We start from the raw sequence: 16577 nt of genomic DNA on the forward strand, positions 1-16577 counted from the left end.
CCAGCCAGGGGCACATACCTCGGTTGCAGGCTCAATCCCCAGCCCTGGTTGAGTTACGTGCGGGAGGAAACCGATCGATGTGTCTCTCACATCGATGTCTCTCTCTCTTCCCCACCCCCACTCTCTCTGAAAAGCAATGGAAAAAATATCCTCAGGTAAGGATTAAAAAAAATAAAAATAGAACATTAGTATATTGGAACATTTGTGCAGGCATTAAAATGGCAAAGGTATAGCTCTGTGTGTTGTTAAGGATCAATCTCTAGGGTATGATGTTAAATGAAAACCAGCAAAATAGTAGAGCAGCGTGTGCAATGCTGCTATTGGAGGCTGTCGGCCTGGATATGCTCACAATTTGAAAGGGTATCGGTCTGCTCCTAGAGAGAGTAGGGGTTGGGAGTAAGGGGGATTTTTCATCTTATACTCATTTTGTTCCCTTTGCATTTAAAAAAAAATCATGTTACGTATTTTTATACACAAACACAGAAAAAGTTCTTGTGGAGTCTGCCACCACCACCACGGCTGCCACGGCCACCGCCGGGACAGCTGCGCCGCTGAGCACCCCGGGCAGAACGTTGGAGAGTTCAGCTCTAGCCAGGCTTTGCGGAATACACCTCACTCTCCTCACGCCCAGCGGCAGGCCCTCCGGGCACCATGGCGGCCAAGTCTCACTGCCACTACTGCAGGGAGTCCCTGCAGGGGAAGAAGTACGTGGAGAAAGATGACCAGCGCTGCTGCCTCAGCTGCTTTGACAAGTTCTGCGCCAACACGTGTGAGGAGTGCCACAAGCCCATCGGCGCAGACTCCAAGGAGGTCCACTATAAGAACCGCTACTGGCACCACACCTGCTTCCGCTGCTCCAAGTGCCTGCACCCCTTGGCCAACGAGACCTTTGTGGCCAAATTTGACAAGATCCTGTGCAATAAGTGCATCGTACTTGAGGATTCCCCCATATGCAAGGGCTGCCAGAAACCCATTGTGGTAGGCGATGAGAACGTGGAGTACAAGGGGACCGTCTGGCACAAAGACTGCTTCACCTGCAACAACTGCAAGCAAGTCATCGGGACTGGGAGCTTCTTCCCTAAAGGGGAGGACTTCTACTGCCTGACTTGCTATGAGGTCAAATTTGCCAAGCATTGCACCAAGTGCAACCAGGTCATCACATCTGGAGGAATCTCTTACCAGGATAAGCCCTGGCATGCCGAGTGCTTTGTGTGTGTCACCTGCTCTAAAAAGCTAGCTGGGCAGCGCTTCACCGCTGTGGAGGACCAGTATTACTGCGTGGATTGCTACAAGAACTTTGTGGCCAAGAAGTGTGCTGGATGCAAGAACCCCATCACTGGGTTTGGTAAAGGCTCCAGTGTGGTGACCTATGAAGGACAATCCTGGCACGACTACTGCTTCCACTGCAAAATGTGCGCCGTGAATCTGGCCAGCAAGCGCTTTGTTTTCCATCAGGAGCAAGTGTATTGCCCTGACTGTGCCAAAAAGCTGTAAAGGGATAGCTTCTGTCTTGTAAAATGGGATTGAGTCTTGTTTTTTGTGTCCTAACTCTCTGCCCTGCACTGTCCATAGGGAAAAAGTGGTCTTTCAGCTCTTCCTAGTTGTTCCTTCGGCCTTTCCTCCCATTTTACAGTATTACTCAAATAAGGGCACTCATATTAGGACTTAGTGAAGAGCAGCTCCACAGCAAAGTTAATTTTGTGGTGGCTGCAGTTAAAAAAAACACTACTTAAGATAGACAGACTCTTCTGCATGTTTATCATAGAGCAGAAAAGCACCAACCATTTAGCTGCTTAGTGATGTGAGCAAGAAGCCTAAGAGATAAAGCCCCCACTGAGATCCCTTCCTGGCTCAGCTGGGACCCACCATGTCATCACAGGACACACAACAGTTGCAGTGCTGCTCCAACTCACCACTCACCCTGTTCTGTGAGTAGAAAGAACTTACCAAAATGCATGGTTTAACTTCCTCATCAAAATCGTCCTCCTTTTGTGCTTTTGATTGACTAATACAAATGTCCAGAAAAATTAACATTTGAACTTAGCTAGGATTCTAAGCTGGCCTTTCCCCCATACTGAGGCCCGAGGCCTGAGTTCCCCATGTGCCGTGCTTTCTGAACGCTCCTACTTCCAAGCATGGAGCGTGTGGGTGATGTGGAAAGTGCGGGCAGAGCTGAGAGAACGGCCTGCAGAGAACAACGTCACAGTGAATACTTCTGGAGGCTGAACAAAACTAACCCAGCTGTCCTTGTTCTTTTTTTAATTAATATTTTTGTTTGAATTAATAGCAGCATAGTTTATGGGTTTGGAGACTTGCATGAAAATATTGTAGCCCCCTCAAACGTCCCTGCAGTTTTGAAATCATCCTACAGAAGTAACCATGAAACTCTAGAGGGGTAGCTGAGCAGGTGCCAGGACTGTCATTGACACAGATGTGACATTTCCAAACAGTAGCAAGTTGAATCCCATGTAACAGTAGTTGTCTGCTCTTTGTCCCTGTGTTGAAGAGGCCCACCAGCGTCCCTTCTCTTGTGATTCTTAGGACTGTTCCTCCAAACTTTAGCTGGACCTCTGGGGGAGTGGGATGGCCACCATCCTCACAGGCAAAACCAGATTTCCATGTAGTGCTTACCTGAGATGCAGGATCACCTACTTACTGTAGTCTAGCTACATTGTTATATTACATAGTAGCATGAGATGATGTCAAAGGGAACATGTAATGACAACACATATTAACATTCTCATAGCAGTAGTTAGAGAGGCTAATGCCTCATTTCTGCCTTTTGTCATTAGCTATTATCATCTAACTTTTCAGGGTGTCCTTACAGAAATAAAGCAACGTATAAATTTTTTAAAAAAATTATTTTGAAACTTTCTAACTTTTACTTTCCAAAAGTCATGCTTTAAATTTAGGAAGAACAGATATCATTAAGTAATTCAAGGCAAAAAAGAACCAATCCAAACTTAAAAAACAAAAAATCTACATTTTCCCTCTGACTGCTACTTTCTCAGAAAGGAAATACAATGTGATTTCTAAATAGATTAGGAAAAAGAAAAAAAACAACCAACAAATGAAGAGGTTAAATATGAGGTAGGATACCACAGAAAAAGGTAAGAGGTGTTTCTAAAACTGATGTACCTAACCTTAACCTTGAAGAAACTGCCCTCTAGACAGTGCATTATTTTTTCTTTAAATATGTTTTTATTGATTTCAGGGAGAGGAAGGGAGGGGGGGGGAGAGAGAAACATCAATGATGAGAGTCATTGATCGGCTGCCTCCTGCACTCCCCCGACTGGGGATCGAGCCCGCAACCCGGGCATGCGCCCTGACCAGGAATTGAACTACGATCTCCTGGATCCTAGGTCGACACTCAACCGCTGAGCCTCACCGGCCTGGCAACCAGTGCATTATTCTTAAACTACTGAAAGTGTTGCTGCGACTTTTCCATTCTCAGTTGACCTTTGGGATCAGAATTGCTCTATTTAAGGACACAGCCCAGGAAACAGTGAATGCTAGACAGTAAGCTTCTATTTAAATCTTTTAAAAAGTAGCAGTCCACACTGGGGCCACTGGGGTACACTTTTTTTTTTTTAATATGTCATTATTGATTTCAGAGAGGAAAGGAGAGGGAGAGAGAGAGAAACATCAACGATGAGAGAGTCATTGATTGGCTGCCTCCTGCACGCCCCCGACTGGGGATCGAGCCCACAACCTAGGCATGTGCCCTGACCGGGAATCGAACCTCGATCTCCTAGGTCAGAGGTTGATGCTCAACCACTGGGCTAGAAAAACATTACTAGTTTAAATGGATGCTTTACGGGGCCAGGATATTATCTTGAATGCTAGAATACTGAAATGTGGGTTGTAGCTGTCAGAAGTCGTCATTATACTTGGTGCATGTTAGGTGGTTTAGGAAACCATTATCATGATTTGTAATGAGAATTTCTCAAGGCTCTAACCATCACTTAAAACATACCACTTGTTTGTAAATGTGGTGTATTTTTTTTTCTGCATCAAGAGGGAAATTCCCAAGACAACGAACAAAACAAGAACTGTTGGCAAAAATAAATTGGGAGACTCATTTTAAATTCTGGCCTTGAAAAGAATATATCAGCCCATGCTGAAACCTGAAAGAGTTTAATAACCATCTGCAATAGTGTCAACAATTTTTTTAAAAAGAAAAAAAAAGTTTATAACCACACTTACCTAGCATGTGTGACGGATTATGTGCTGCACTTAGTAGTAAATGTTAACTTGAACTTTTACTCTCTCTGAAGGGTGAACTATATTGTTTTGCAGCCTAGTCAGAGAGGTATTTCAGTGACACTAATTATTCATGCAATAAATAATTACCGAGCAGCTACTGTTCTAGGCACAGGGCATATAGCAATGAACAGACAGAATCCCTTTGCTTATGGAGTTTAGATTCTGACAAAACATATAACACATCATGTGGTAAGTCATGTGGTAAGTGCTGCAGAGAAAAGCGGGAGTGGGAAGCTGGATTTTCAGTAGGGCGGTGAGAGGCAGCCACACTAAGCTGACACCTGAGCAAAGGTCTGCAGATGGTGATAGAGCAGGCTAGGGCCAAGCACCCAGGCAGAACGTACAGAGTGCAGAGGCCCTGAAACAGGTTTTTCTGGTGTGTTCTAGGAGCAACAAGAAAACCAGTGGAGTGCAGTGGCTCAGACAGTATTAGAAAAGGAAGTAAAGGTCAAGGGCCGCTTATTTATGACTCTGTAGGCCATGTTAAGGGCTTTGGCTTTTATTCTGAGAAGGGAAGCTATAGGAGGATTTTTTTTTTTTTTTTAATATGTCTATTGATTTCAGAGAGAGGAAGGGAGAGGGAGAGATAGAAACATCAATGATGAGAGAGTCATTGATCGGCTGCCTCCTGCACTCTCCCTACTGGGGATCAAGCCCGCAACCCGGGCATGTGCCCTGACCGGGAATCGAACCTCGATCTCCTGGATCCTAGGTTGATGCTCAACCACTGAACCACACCAGTCGGGCTACCAGAGGACTTAAAGGACCCCTCACCAGTTGTTTGGTAGCAGTCTTGTAGGAGACTTCAGGAGATTTTGGTCGGTGAAGAAGAGATCAGCAGCTTGGCTTTGGACATCTAGTAAATACCAAGTAGGCAGTTGGATATTCAAGTCTGGAGCTCAGGAGAGAGAGACAAGATAGTAACATAAATGTGGGCATGAAAGCCATGAGCCTGGATGAGATGATCAAGGGAGTAAATAGAGAAAAGGGAACAGGAATGCCAACATTCAGAAATTGAACAGATCCCCAAGGAGGAACCAGCAAAGGAGATGGGAGAAGATGGTAAGGAAGAGGAAAACCAGGAAAGTATCTGGAACTGGGCTAATACATAGCAGCTACCAGCCACTTGTGGCTATTTAAATTATAATTGGAACTTTAAGTCCAGTTCCTCATTCACATTAGTCACATCTCAAGGGCTCACTTCCTGTGGCAAGTGGCTCTTGATTTGGACAACACAGATATAGAACACTCCATCTTCGCTCAAGTTCTGCTGGGCAGTAATGATCCAGAAGCCAACTGAAGAAAGTACCTTAGAGAGAGGGAATGTGTCAGAAGCTGCTAATAAGTAATTTGAGGACTGAGACTTGATCCATGGATTTAGTTCTGTATAAGTTACCAGCGACCACTTGACAAGAAAGCAGTTCTGGTAGAGTGGGGGGGGGCAAAAACCTGATAAAATTGTATTCAGGCCTGGCTGGCGTGGCTCAGCAGTTGAGCATCAACCTCTGACCCAGGAGATGAAGGTTCAATTCCCGGTCAGGGCACATGCCCGGGTTGCGGGCTCGATCCCCAGTGGGGGGCGTGCAGGAGGCAGCTGATCAATGACTCTCTCATCACTGATGCTTCTCTCTCTCTCCCTCTCTCTTCCTCTCTCTGAAATCAATAAAGATAATTTTTTGTTTTAAATAGCATTCAGGATAAACTGGAGGAGTTGGAATCAGAAAATATAGACACCTCATTTCCAGACTTGGGCTCCAGCTGGCAGCTGTCTGCAGTCTACTCGGTGTGGTCCACTGCTGAGGGGCCTGAAAGGCCCAGCCCTGGGCTCCTGGTGCTGTGTGCTCAGACCCATTCCAAGCCACTGCAGGAGCAGCTCAGGACCATGGATGTTACCATTGGGCTCATCTCCTGCTTCCTGTTTTCTCCTGCTGTGGGGCTGGGTCTTGTCAACCTGGAGAGCTTCAAGAAACAGGAGTGAAGCTGTCCTCTCCCTCACCTTTTGACCTGACCACCCCAGCCTGTCCTGGTGGTGTCTGCTGCATTCCTGGCTCAGCTCCCCTGGACCGTGACCTTCAGTTAGTGACTCCCTCTGCAATCATAACCTGATTTCTCCATGGTGAAACCCTGGGACTACATCTATCAGTTTATAAGGCTCTTCTCAGTAGGACTCGCCCTTGTAATAATAAAGTCTTATTTAAATCTTAGCGGGGGGAGGAAATATAGACACCTCTTTTAAAGATTTGCAATTCAAACAGCTGGGATGAAGTTACTGCAAAATATTTTTTGAAGCTGTTCCAAAGATAAACACAGATCTTATGACTAACAGTTGAGTATGGTGCAGCAAACCCTGATAGAATCATTTAAAAACCTCCTTCTAAAAACAGGAGTGCCTGGGCTATGCCCCTAGAAATTGACATAATTGGTTGGGAAGGGATGCTGGTATTGTTCATATGAGTTTGGCATTTTTATTTCTTTCTTTGGGTGATTCTAATACATAGCCACAGTTCAAGACCCCACTCACTGCCTTAGACCAAAACAAAATGACTAATGCACGATGATTCCCAATCATGGTCCAGAATTACTTGGAACTTTAAAAATATGTTGTAGAATTTATAAAGTGACGCCAAATGTTTGATGCAAAAATGAGTCGTCCTACTGTGGCAAGCTTTTCTGCCAGTGTTTTGGAGACTGAAAATGTTAAGCCCATCAAGGAAATCAACACTAGGTAATCTTAATTAAAACTTTAATAATACCCATGGTAAACAAAATATACCAGTTTGATTACTTTATAGGTGGTATTCTCTTGGGCATACTTTATCTAATGACTCCACTTCCCCAAAGAAAAGCTTTTTGTTACCACTGTGGGATAGCTCTATTTTTCTCATATCTGGAAGCAAATATTGACTCGTTATGGATCCTAGGATGCTTGTCTCTTCCCTAAAATCCCTGAAGCACTTCTCTTATTTGACATTAATCTCACTACCTAATCCTGTAGTCACTGCTTTTTCTTTTTTCTTTTAATCCTCACCTGAGGATATTTTTTCCATTGCTTTTCAGAGAGAGTGGAAGGGAAAGAGAGAAACATTGATGTGAGAGAGACACATCGATTGGCCAGATCACACATGGGGGATGGAACCTGCAGGAGGTATGTGGCCCCCAGCCAGAATTGAATCCGCTACCCTTCAGTCCTCGGGCTGACACTCTAAGCACTGAGCAAACCAGCCAGGAAGTCACTGCTGTTTTGTACTGTGATAACAATATAAAATAAATGGTGACCTGCTATAATTATAGGTCTCCTACCCATCAATTTTAACCACCTCCTCAGTCTAACAGAGCTAGGAGATAAATTCACCTTTCCCTCTTTACCAAAAGAGTGCTTTGAACTCTTAAATAGTCATATACAAAATAGTAACAATCCAACTTGGATAATTAATTCCTAAATAAATCAAAAGATTAACTCTGCAATCTGAAACATTTAGAAATACTGCATTACTCCTACTGTAATCATTTTAATATTTCTATTACCAAGGCAATATCTTGAAAGACAGAGATGAGCATTTACTTACCAAATCTCAAAATACTAGAATTTGAAAAGGCAAAGGGTACTTCAATAAAAAGGAATTACAAGTGACAAATTCACAAACCTTGCATTACATCAAACAATTATAAGGCAAAAAGTAACAATTTTCTTAAACCATTTCCAAACTATCACTGCTTCAAGACTAATTAAATAAAACAAGAAACTGCTCAAGGATTGTCCTCAAATTATCCTTTTTTGAGAAGCAGTATAGTGGAATGATAGAGCTGGAGATCTGAAGCCAGACATCCCGGGTTCAAGTCCTGGCTCTTCCACTTACATGTTTTGTGACCACAGGCGGGTTACTAATTCTCTCATTTTCCTCTTCTGTGCGTGGCACTAGGACCAGTACGTCTCTGCCTCACAGGGCTGTGGTGAGGAATGAATGCAAATCACTCCAAGCAGTGCCTGCAGCATGCAAGCTGCACTGCTCCTTGACTTATCATGGTTACTCTCACACCCATCTGCAGTTGAAAATGTAAGTCAAAAATGCAATTAACACACCTAACCCACTGAACCTCAGAGCTTAGCCTAGCCCACCTTAAACGTGCTGAGCACACTTACATCAGCCTACAGATGGGCAAAATCTCACTGCTGCTGCCCAGCCTCGAGAATCGTATTGCATATCGCTTGCCTGGGAAAAGATCAGAATTCAAAATACAGTTCCTAGTGAATGCATATTGCTTTCACACCATCATAAATTAAAATAGAAAAATCCTGTCAAAGGATTTTAGTTAATGCTAAGTTGGGGACTGTCTGTAATTAGTAAGTATTCAAAAGAAAAGAGTGATTGGATAATCTGACCCTCACAGGAACGCAGGTTTTTCAAACTACCACTTACTTTGCAGATTCAATGTACTGTAGCAGAAGATAAACCATTTCAGGAACTAGACCTATGGAGGCAGTAAAAGAAAGAAATGAGCCCTAGCTGGTGTGCTCAGTGGTTAGAGTGTTGGCCCTCACACCAGTGTCGTGAGTTCAATTCCTAGTCAAGGGCACATACCTGGGTTACAAATTTGATCCCCAGCACCAGTCAAGGTGCCTGCGGAGGCAACCAAGTAATCTCTCTCACATTGATGTTCCCCTCTCTCTCGTTCTATACCCCCCTCCCTCCTACCCTCCTACCCTCTCTTCTACTTCCTCTAAAATCAATGGAAAAAATATCCTCAGGTGAGGATTAACAACAACAAAAGAAATGAGGCTAATTAGAGAAGAATCTGATCTTGCTGCTTTTGAGTTGCAAAGAAACCTGCTTTATCTTTCACGTAAAAGATTGCTGTGGAGTGTGCAGCCTTCCATTCCAGTCAAATCAGACCTAGAGTAAATGCTGAGGTTGCTAGAAACTTTAAGATTTTCAGTAGCTCATACAAATTGAGGAAAACCTCTCTCAATGCCATTTCCATTCTTTAGCATGGTGAGACAGACAGCACCCAGCGCTGAAACAGCTGTCATTTGTGAGAAGCACTAAGCTGTGGTTAGGAACAAAGGCATCAGATGCCTTGTTTTTACTGGCTGTGCCACCTACCAGCTGTGTGACTTCTGGCAAGTTACTTAACTGCTCCACCTCAGTGTACTTATCTATAAAATCTAGATAATCTCATAGGGTTGTTGTATTAGGTGAGTTAATTTATGCAAAGTTCCTAGAACAGGGCTCAACAGAGTAAGCACCAAAAAGTGTTATAAAAATCTAGCAGTGTGAAACATTTCTCTGGTATCAATGACATAAGTGAATAAAAATATATCTTGATCTCACCCAGAAAAAAAGAAAAATAATCCTAAAATCTAATATTTCCACTTTTTAGTTATTTGTATTGGTACCAGACATGAGGTAGTAACTACAAATGCACAGGAGGAAATACAAGGATCACATCTTCATGCAGCTATCGCCTAAAGACCTGCCCTTAGGCTAGAGGTGAGTGTCAGGATGATGACCTGATAGCATCTTTCAGAGAGCTCTCACACATCTGACAGGCACTGGACCAAATATTTTCACTGAACACCTGTTACCATATTCTATCAGTAAGTTAGATTTCTCAACTTTCAAACATTTAGTCTCTTCCCGAGTTTTTTTTTTTTTTTAAATCAGTAGCATTAATAATAACACCAAGAGCATTACCAAAAGGAGGAACAAATTATGCATATCAGGACAGCAATCACCTCAATAATTTTATACCAATTTTTCACAAGCTGATATCAACAGAGCATAAATAGTTGGCTTACTCAGAGAAGGTTGGTTTTTTAGTTGGAAGAATTTTAAAGCAAGCCAAGTAATTGTATAAAATTTAAATTTTATGACCATGTTTGGACCTTTTTACATATTAAACACAATGGAAATGTTCATATTCATTTTTTTCCCCAAAGGAAAAATTTCTGAACCATCACTATGTTGCACAGTAGAATAAAAATAAGAGTTTAGGAACTTATTCAAGTTTCTAAAGAATGCAAATAACAGACATGATTTTACTTCCAAAATCTGAAGTCATCAACATGATTTTGTAGTACTGTATCTCAGGCTTCACCTAAAAACTCATTACTCAGAGAGAGCCCCCTAGTCACATTTTTTAAAAAGCCTCTGTCCCACCACAACTTCCTGAGATCTGTGAAAAAAAAAACACTGCAGTCTTGTGATCAGGTTCCATACAGTACTGGCAGTTTCATAATCAGAAGGGGAAAATGGTGACTGAGTTTATGTGTCAATCAGTTGTAGTCTGCTGATCTGATTAGAAGCCTTGACAAATGCCTGGTGGCGATTGCAAATAACTGCCAAGCATATGGGGATAATACAGTAGCCCACCGTTTTGGGGTCAGCTCTTGTACAAGAATATAGGAACAAAAACATCTGTAAGTAAGGTATCAGAAAAACAACTGTCCAAAACCAAAATGGCAGGGAGAGTAATCGAGCTTTCAAGGAGTGTGTCCATGTGGTTCCTTCAAGGGGTTCCTCTGGGTGCTGCTGAATGTGTTCCAAGGCCAGTCTGTTGTAAGTCTCATTGATTTCAAAAACATAGTAAAATGCTGCTGCACTTGCTAACAGATACAATCCCACTCCAATCCATCCCATCCGCTGACGGAAATTCATCATTCTCCATGCTCTGTGCCTTCAAAGTTTAAAAAATAGAAAATACAGTTAGGGTCTACTAATGCTGTCACAGCAACTATTCCAAATGCACTTGCTTTATTTCCAATGACTTCTAAAATACCCCATTGCTGCATTTACAGTTTAAAATAAACTAAAATTACATTAAGATGTAAACAACTTACAGACTGTTGTTTTATGGAATAGTTATGAGGAAGTACAAAAAGTTTCAGTGTATATTAAATCTGGTTTTTTGTGAATCCCACATCATAAATCACTATAAATGGCTTACATAGGTCCAGCACACCTTCCATTAAGAAGTTGGGATCAAGGTGGTTTCCTACGGAACATTTAACTTTTACAGTTCAAATACTTTCTGATTTAATAGAACTGCTCCAGAGTGACCACTCGGTTCCAGAAGGGAAACCAACGTCGGGGCCCCCGATCAAGACAGTAACTCTTAAACACTTACAGTGGTCCCGAGAATCTTCCTGTTCCCACGGCAAGCGCTAAAGAGTCACTCAGCTCTGAATAACCGGGCAGCTTTGGCATGTCAGAGCGCCACCATGCAAGAAATCCCGGGGCCACCGGCCGGGAGGCGGCTGAAGGCGACCCGCCCGCAGCACCGGCTGCCTGTGATTAAGCGCGGCGTGACTGCGGCGGGTCACGCGCGGCCGGGCCGCCGCCGCCGCTCCCCGAGCCCCCCGCCCGTGTCACCCGGCCCGGCGGGGAGACTCCCCAGCCGGCCCCGCCCCCTGTCACGCTGCAGGGCCCGCCGGCCGCGACCGGGGCTGCGCGGGCGACGCCAGGCGCGGGCCTCTCCGCCTCGCGGCGCCGGGAGCCCAGCGCCGGGCAGCCGCCAGCGGCCGAGCCTGCAGAGCGGGGCAGGCCCGGGACCTCACCTTCCTGTCCGGGTTGGCCCGCCCGCTCGCCGTCCCGGAAGCTGCCACAGTCGGGGCTTCCGGCTCGTCCCGGAAGCGCGCGCGCCCCGCCCCGAAAGGCCCGCCCCCCGTGACGTCTGCAGGCGTCCTCGGCGGCACCGCCTCCCGGGGCGGGCCCCAAGCAGCTCCTGTTGGCCCTGGGGTGGGACTGGGGGCGCCTCGGGGGGTGGGGGGTCTGTTCAGGGGGGCGGCCGTGTGGGCCTGGCCGCCGGTGCTCTCGGGCGGTCCTCCGGGCCCTCCATCCCCGCGACGCGCTTCTGCGCGCGGCCCCCGGCATCCCTGTCCCGTGCCCGGCGGGGCGGAGCGGAGGCCGCCCTCCCGCTCGTCGGGCCTGGCTTCCCGGGAGGCGCCTCGGCCGCCGGCGGGGGACGCGGCACGGACGCTGGATCGCGGCAGGCGCCTGAGGCGCGAGGGGTAAGAAGGGCTGCTGGCCGCCGCGGGCCGCCCCGGGAGAGGGGCGCGGGGCCCAGGGTCCTGGCCGCCTTCAGCCGACCTGACTGCTCTGTCCTCACGGACCTGGAACTCGGGACGCTGACGGGACTTGTACGGCGCACTTCGGGGGAATACTGTGAATTGCGGCGGCATCACTGCCCCCAACGAGTTGGAATTTAAATATATCGTGTTGGGCATCCTGCCTCTGAGGCTCTCAGAAGACTGGTGTAGGGGGATGGGTCGCCGCCCCCCCCCTCCCCCCGCATGCGGCGGAAACCGAGGCGGCTCCGCGGGCGGCCTGGCTCCGCTGGGCGAGCGGACGCGCGGGAGACGTTCCGGGGGGGACCGGAACCGGAGTGTGGGCTGAGTGGGGCTCCCTGGGGCTCGCTGAGGACACTAGTGTCGCTCTGGTCCCTAAGGAGATACCTGGGAAAGGGGGCATCTGGAGAGTGATCTTTAAGCCCCCTGACCCAGATAATGAATTTTTAAGCAGATTAACCGAATTCTTAGAAGGAGAGGGCATGACGCGGGTTGGTTGACCAGAGCTTTGGGGTATGGAAATGACCCTTTTGACCAGAACACGATCCCAGAAATACGGCCCCCATGTTGGCCCAGGCATTAGACGAGGCTCGCCAGCCTGCCCTGCAATACCTGACCTACAGAAGGCTGAGAGTATTCTCGGGCAGTGATCCTCCAGAACCTGAAGAAGAAAAATGTGAACCCTGGCTGTTTCATGCTAGTCAGGTGATGAAGACATGGCAGGTGTCAGACGCTGAGAAAAGAAGGTGATTGCTAGAGAGCCTTAGAGGTCCGGCATATGATGTTATTCGTGTCCTCAGGATAAACAATCCTTTAATTACAGTCCCCGAATGCCTGCAGGCTCGTGAGCAGGTTTTGGGGGTTATTGATAACCCTAGGGAACTGCAGGTCAAATATCTGACCACTTACCAGAAGGAGGAAGAAAAGTTGTCTGCTTACATACTAAGGCCGGGGCCTTTGTTACAGAAACTGGTGGAGAGAGGAGCAGTTGAGAGAGAAGCTGTGAGTCAGGCCCAACTCGACCAAATCGCTGCTCAGCAGTGGACGGAGCGCAGGAGGCTCGCTCTGCCCAGGACCCCGGCCCCTGGCTTGCTGGAGTTACTGGCACTGATGAGAGATGATGAGGCAGCTGAGGAGGAGGAGGAGGCCCTTCTCCAGGCAGAATTATTAGCAGGGTATTTCACCTGAATCTTAGGAAACCAGAAAGGGACAGTGACAGCAAGCAGAGCTTGGAGGTAGAAAATCCATATACTCCAGTGATGGACATTGACTGGGCCCTACCTTGTGATGCCAAATAATGCATTTTTGCACAGTTCTCAGTACAAATCCATTGTTATTCATGTGCCTATTGAATATCTCCTAAATGTGTCTGAGTAGGAAAACTGTAGTTCTGTACTGATATTTAGATATTTAAATTCACTCCTGTGAATTTTTTATCATACAAAACTGTACAAAGGCCTATCACTGCGTTTGTGTACTGCTCAAAACTGTGCAAAAGGCCTATCACTGCATATGTGTACTGCTCTGAGAGGAAGGCAAGGGCCAGGTGCCTCTGCTGACCTGATCTTGTGGAGGTGTCAGCTTGTGTGGTAACAGGTGCAAATGTGATCATATGTCATAGTTTTTAGGTGTGTATTGCCCTCTGTTTATCATGAAGATGGTGAGCAGTGGTTAAGGTATTTTTTGTGTGAACCAGAATTTTATTGATTCTGTGCAATCAAAACAAAAGACAGCTACTAAATGCCATGGTTAACTTTGCAGCTGCCATCTCTAACCTCGGATTCCTAATGTACATCATCAAAACATCTAGTTCTGAATATCATTTTAATAGGTGTTATAAAATTGTAGGTGTGAACTTATAAAATAAAGGAATGCTGATAAAATGACCTCTTTTATCTGTTTGGTTTATATCAAGTTTCTAAACTAAACTATTCATTGAAATACATACATACATACACAAAGCAAATAACAATTGACCTGGGATGCCAGCCAGTGAAATAAGTGACTAGGGAATGAAAAACTGAAGGGCCACCCCCTTCCTAAAAATGGTTATTTATCCAAAAACACACACACACAAAACAAAAACGGTTATTCATCTAAAGACCACTAGGTGGCGGTAAGCACACAGGTTAGGCCTCCACCAGGCCAATGCAGGGAAAAGGGTTATTTCTTAGTAAGCAGCAGCATACCTGCCCCCCTCAAAGACTGGAAAATTTCTCTAGTCTTTATGTGGAAAAATATTGAAGTACTCGCTCAATGTAGGACAGTGACTTCCTCTTTAGGTCCATGACACTTCTAGAATCTTCTAACCAGCTTGTCAGAGAGGCCTGATCTTGGCAAAAGGACTGATCTGTCTATACAAGTGAGAACATTCTTAGCGATTCCGCTTCACTCCCAGCCAGAGCACTGAACAGTGGGAACTAGATGGTTTCAGAGATCATCTGAAAGTCTATTATTTCAAGGAGAATGATATTTAGGTCAAAAGTACTCTTTAGCCATCACGGCTTTCCCACACACTCTCCTGCCTGACTCTGCTTTCATAGGTGTTCATTTTCTATGCACATGTGGATTGCCAAATAAACTGAACCAGTGTATTAAATAATTTAATTCAGCGAGAGGTAAGTTGGGAGCCAGAAGGCTGTGGTCTAAAATAATAGAATATCACAGATGAGCCAAGTGAGGCTCAGAGAAGGTAAGTGGCTTGCTCAAGGACACACAGCCAGTTAGTGAAACTCTAAGTTCTGAACATACCTAATATTTGTCACTTAACATGTGTTTCCAAATATCAGGATATCTTTTGATGAGTGTGTGTTCTAACTCCCTAACTAGATTCTGTTCCCCTTGATACCAAGATGTATTGTATCCCCATATAAGCCCAACGCAGCGTTCTACATTGGAAAGGTAATAAATATTAACTGATTAGTAGTGCTCTGATGTGCCGCCTTATATATAATAATCATCACAGCTTCCATCTGTTAAGCTCTTCCATTTAGCCAGGCATGTTGCTAAATGCTTTACATATATCACTTCATTTAATTTTAACTACAACCCAATTAGAAATATTACTACTTCTAATTTCAAGTAAGGAAACAGACCTTTGGATAGGTAGTGGCTTGCCCCAAGTCACACAGCTAGAAGCAATGAAGAGCTGTCTGGTTGCGGGGCCAGTACCTTCACCACTGCACCAGACAGCCTCCAAGTGTATCTTGGCTCTGAACCAAACCACTTCAAGAATAGGCCTGAGCACGTGAATATAATCATTGGTGAACCAGTTTCTGACTATATAACCTGAAATCCTATCTATCACCACTCCCCCTCCCCGCTGTCTCCCTCCAAAAATAGTAATACAACCCAGATTATGCTGCCGTGGAGGCCACACTGTGAGCCCCCACCCAGCAACCCTATAGCTCTCCTGCTCCTTTGTAGCAAAAGCCAGATTTGTTCACCCACTTTACAGAACTGTGAATTTCAGAGAAAACCCAGCCTTGCCCAGCCCCTTCTGGAAGTAGGGGTGGTAAATCTTAATTAGTTTAAGATGATTCTGTACCCTTTGCCAAGTCACTTGTTTGAGGCATGGAAAAATTATGCAATTCTAGCCAGAAATGGGAGCCACTATTTTTTATCTTTATTTATGGGAGTGTGGCTCTGCTGCCAGAAGCCTGGATTCAGATTCCAGCCTCACCATTTTCGAGCTGAGTCTTCCCACAAGTTTATTAACCCCTCCTGAGCTTCAGTTTCTTCAACAGAAGATGGGGATAACAGTGACACTTCCTTATGGTCATTGTGAAGAGCAAATGAGTGAATATCAAAGTGTGAGAACTGTACCTGCTGCCTACTAAGTACTCAACAAACGGCTATTGCATTTGTTCTCTATTGCTGAGCAGCAAGGTACCCCAAAACGTAGTAGCTGAAAACAAACAGTCATCCCTCCGTTCCTGTAGATCAAGAACCTGGGAGCGACTGAACTGGGAGGCTCTGGCTCTCTGGCAGGCTGCAGCAGAGGTGTGCGCCAGGGCTGTGGCCTCTCTCGGAGATCTCCCAAGCTCACCCACCGGGCCTCCCCACGGCGCTGCCTAATGGCAGGGAGCTGATTTCCACCAGAAGCCAGCAATCCCAGAGAAAGTGGGAGAACACCCAAGATGGAAACCGTAGTCTTTTATAATCTTAAAAGTGACGTCCCATTACTTCTGTCATATTCTATTCATTAGCAGCAAGTCAATAAATCCAGCCCAAGGGAAGGAGATTA

At 45.6% G+C, this 16577-nt stretch overlaps 1 protein-coding gene and 1 pseudogene across 2 annotated transcripts; one reads left to right on the plus strand and one right to left on the minus strand.

Moving 5' to 3' along the window:
• Nucleotides 1-609: 609 nt before the first annotated feature.
• On the plus strand, nucleotides 610-2862 carry LOC107536656 (four and a half LIM domains protein 1 pseudogene; annotated as a pseudogene).
• A 7134-nt stretch (nucleotides 2863-9996) lies between these two features.
• LYSET (lysosomal enzyme trafficking factor) lies at nucleotides 9997-11582 on the minus strand. Of its 2 annotated transcripts, none has more exons than XM_016212474.2 (2): nucleotides 11392-11582; nucleotides 9997-10941 (listed from the first exon to the last, which is right to left on the minus strand). In XM_016212474.2, the coding sequence occupies exons 1-2, from the start codon at nucleotides 11469-11471 to the stop codon at nucleotides 10530-10532; spliced, it is 492 nt and encodes a 163-aa protein (XP_016067960.1). In that variant the 5' UTR covers nucleotides 11472-11582; the 3' UTR covers nucleotides 9997-10529. The 2 variants fall into 2 exon arrangements, with proteins under 2 accessions (XP_016067960.1, XP_087674628.1); XM_087818502.1 differs by lacking the exon at nucleotides 11392-11582 and adding an exon at nucleotides 11212-11384.
• Nucleotides 11583-16577: the final 4995 nt, after the last annotated feature.

This window comes from Miniopterus natalensis, chromosome 1, assembly GCF_054644295.1.
Source record: "Miniopterus natalensis isolate mMinNat1 chromosome 1, mMinNat1.hap1, whole genome shotgun sequence".
NCBI lineage: Eukaryota > Metazoa > Chordata > Mammalia > Chiroptera > Miniopteridae > Miniopterus > Miniopterus natalensis.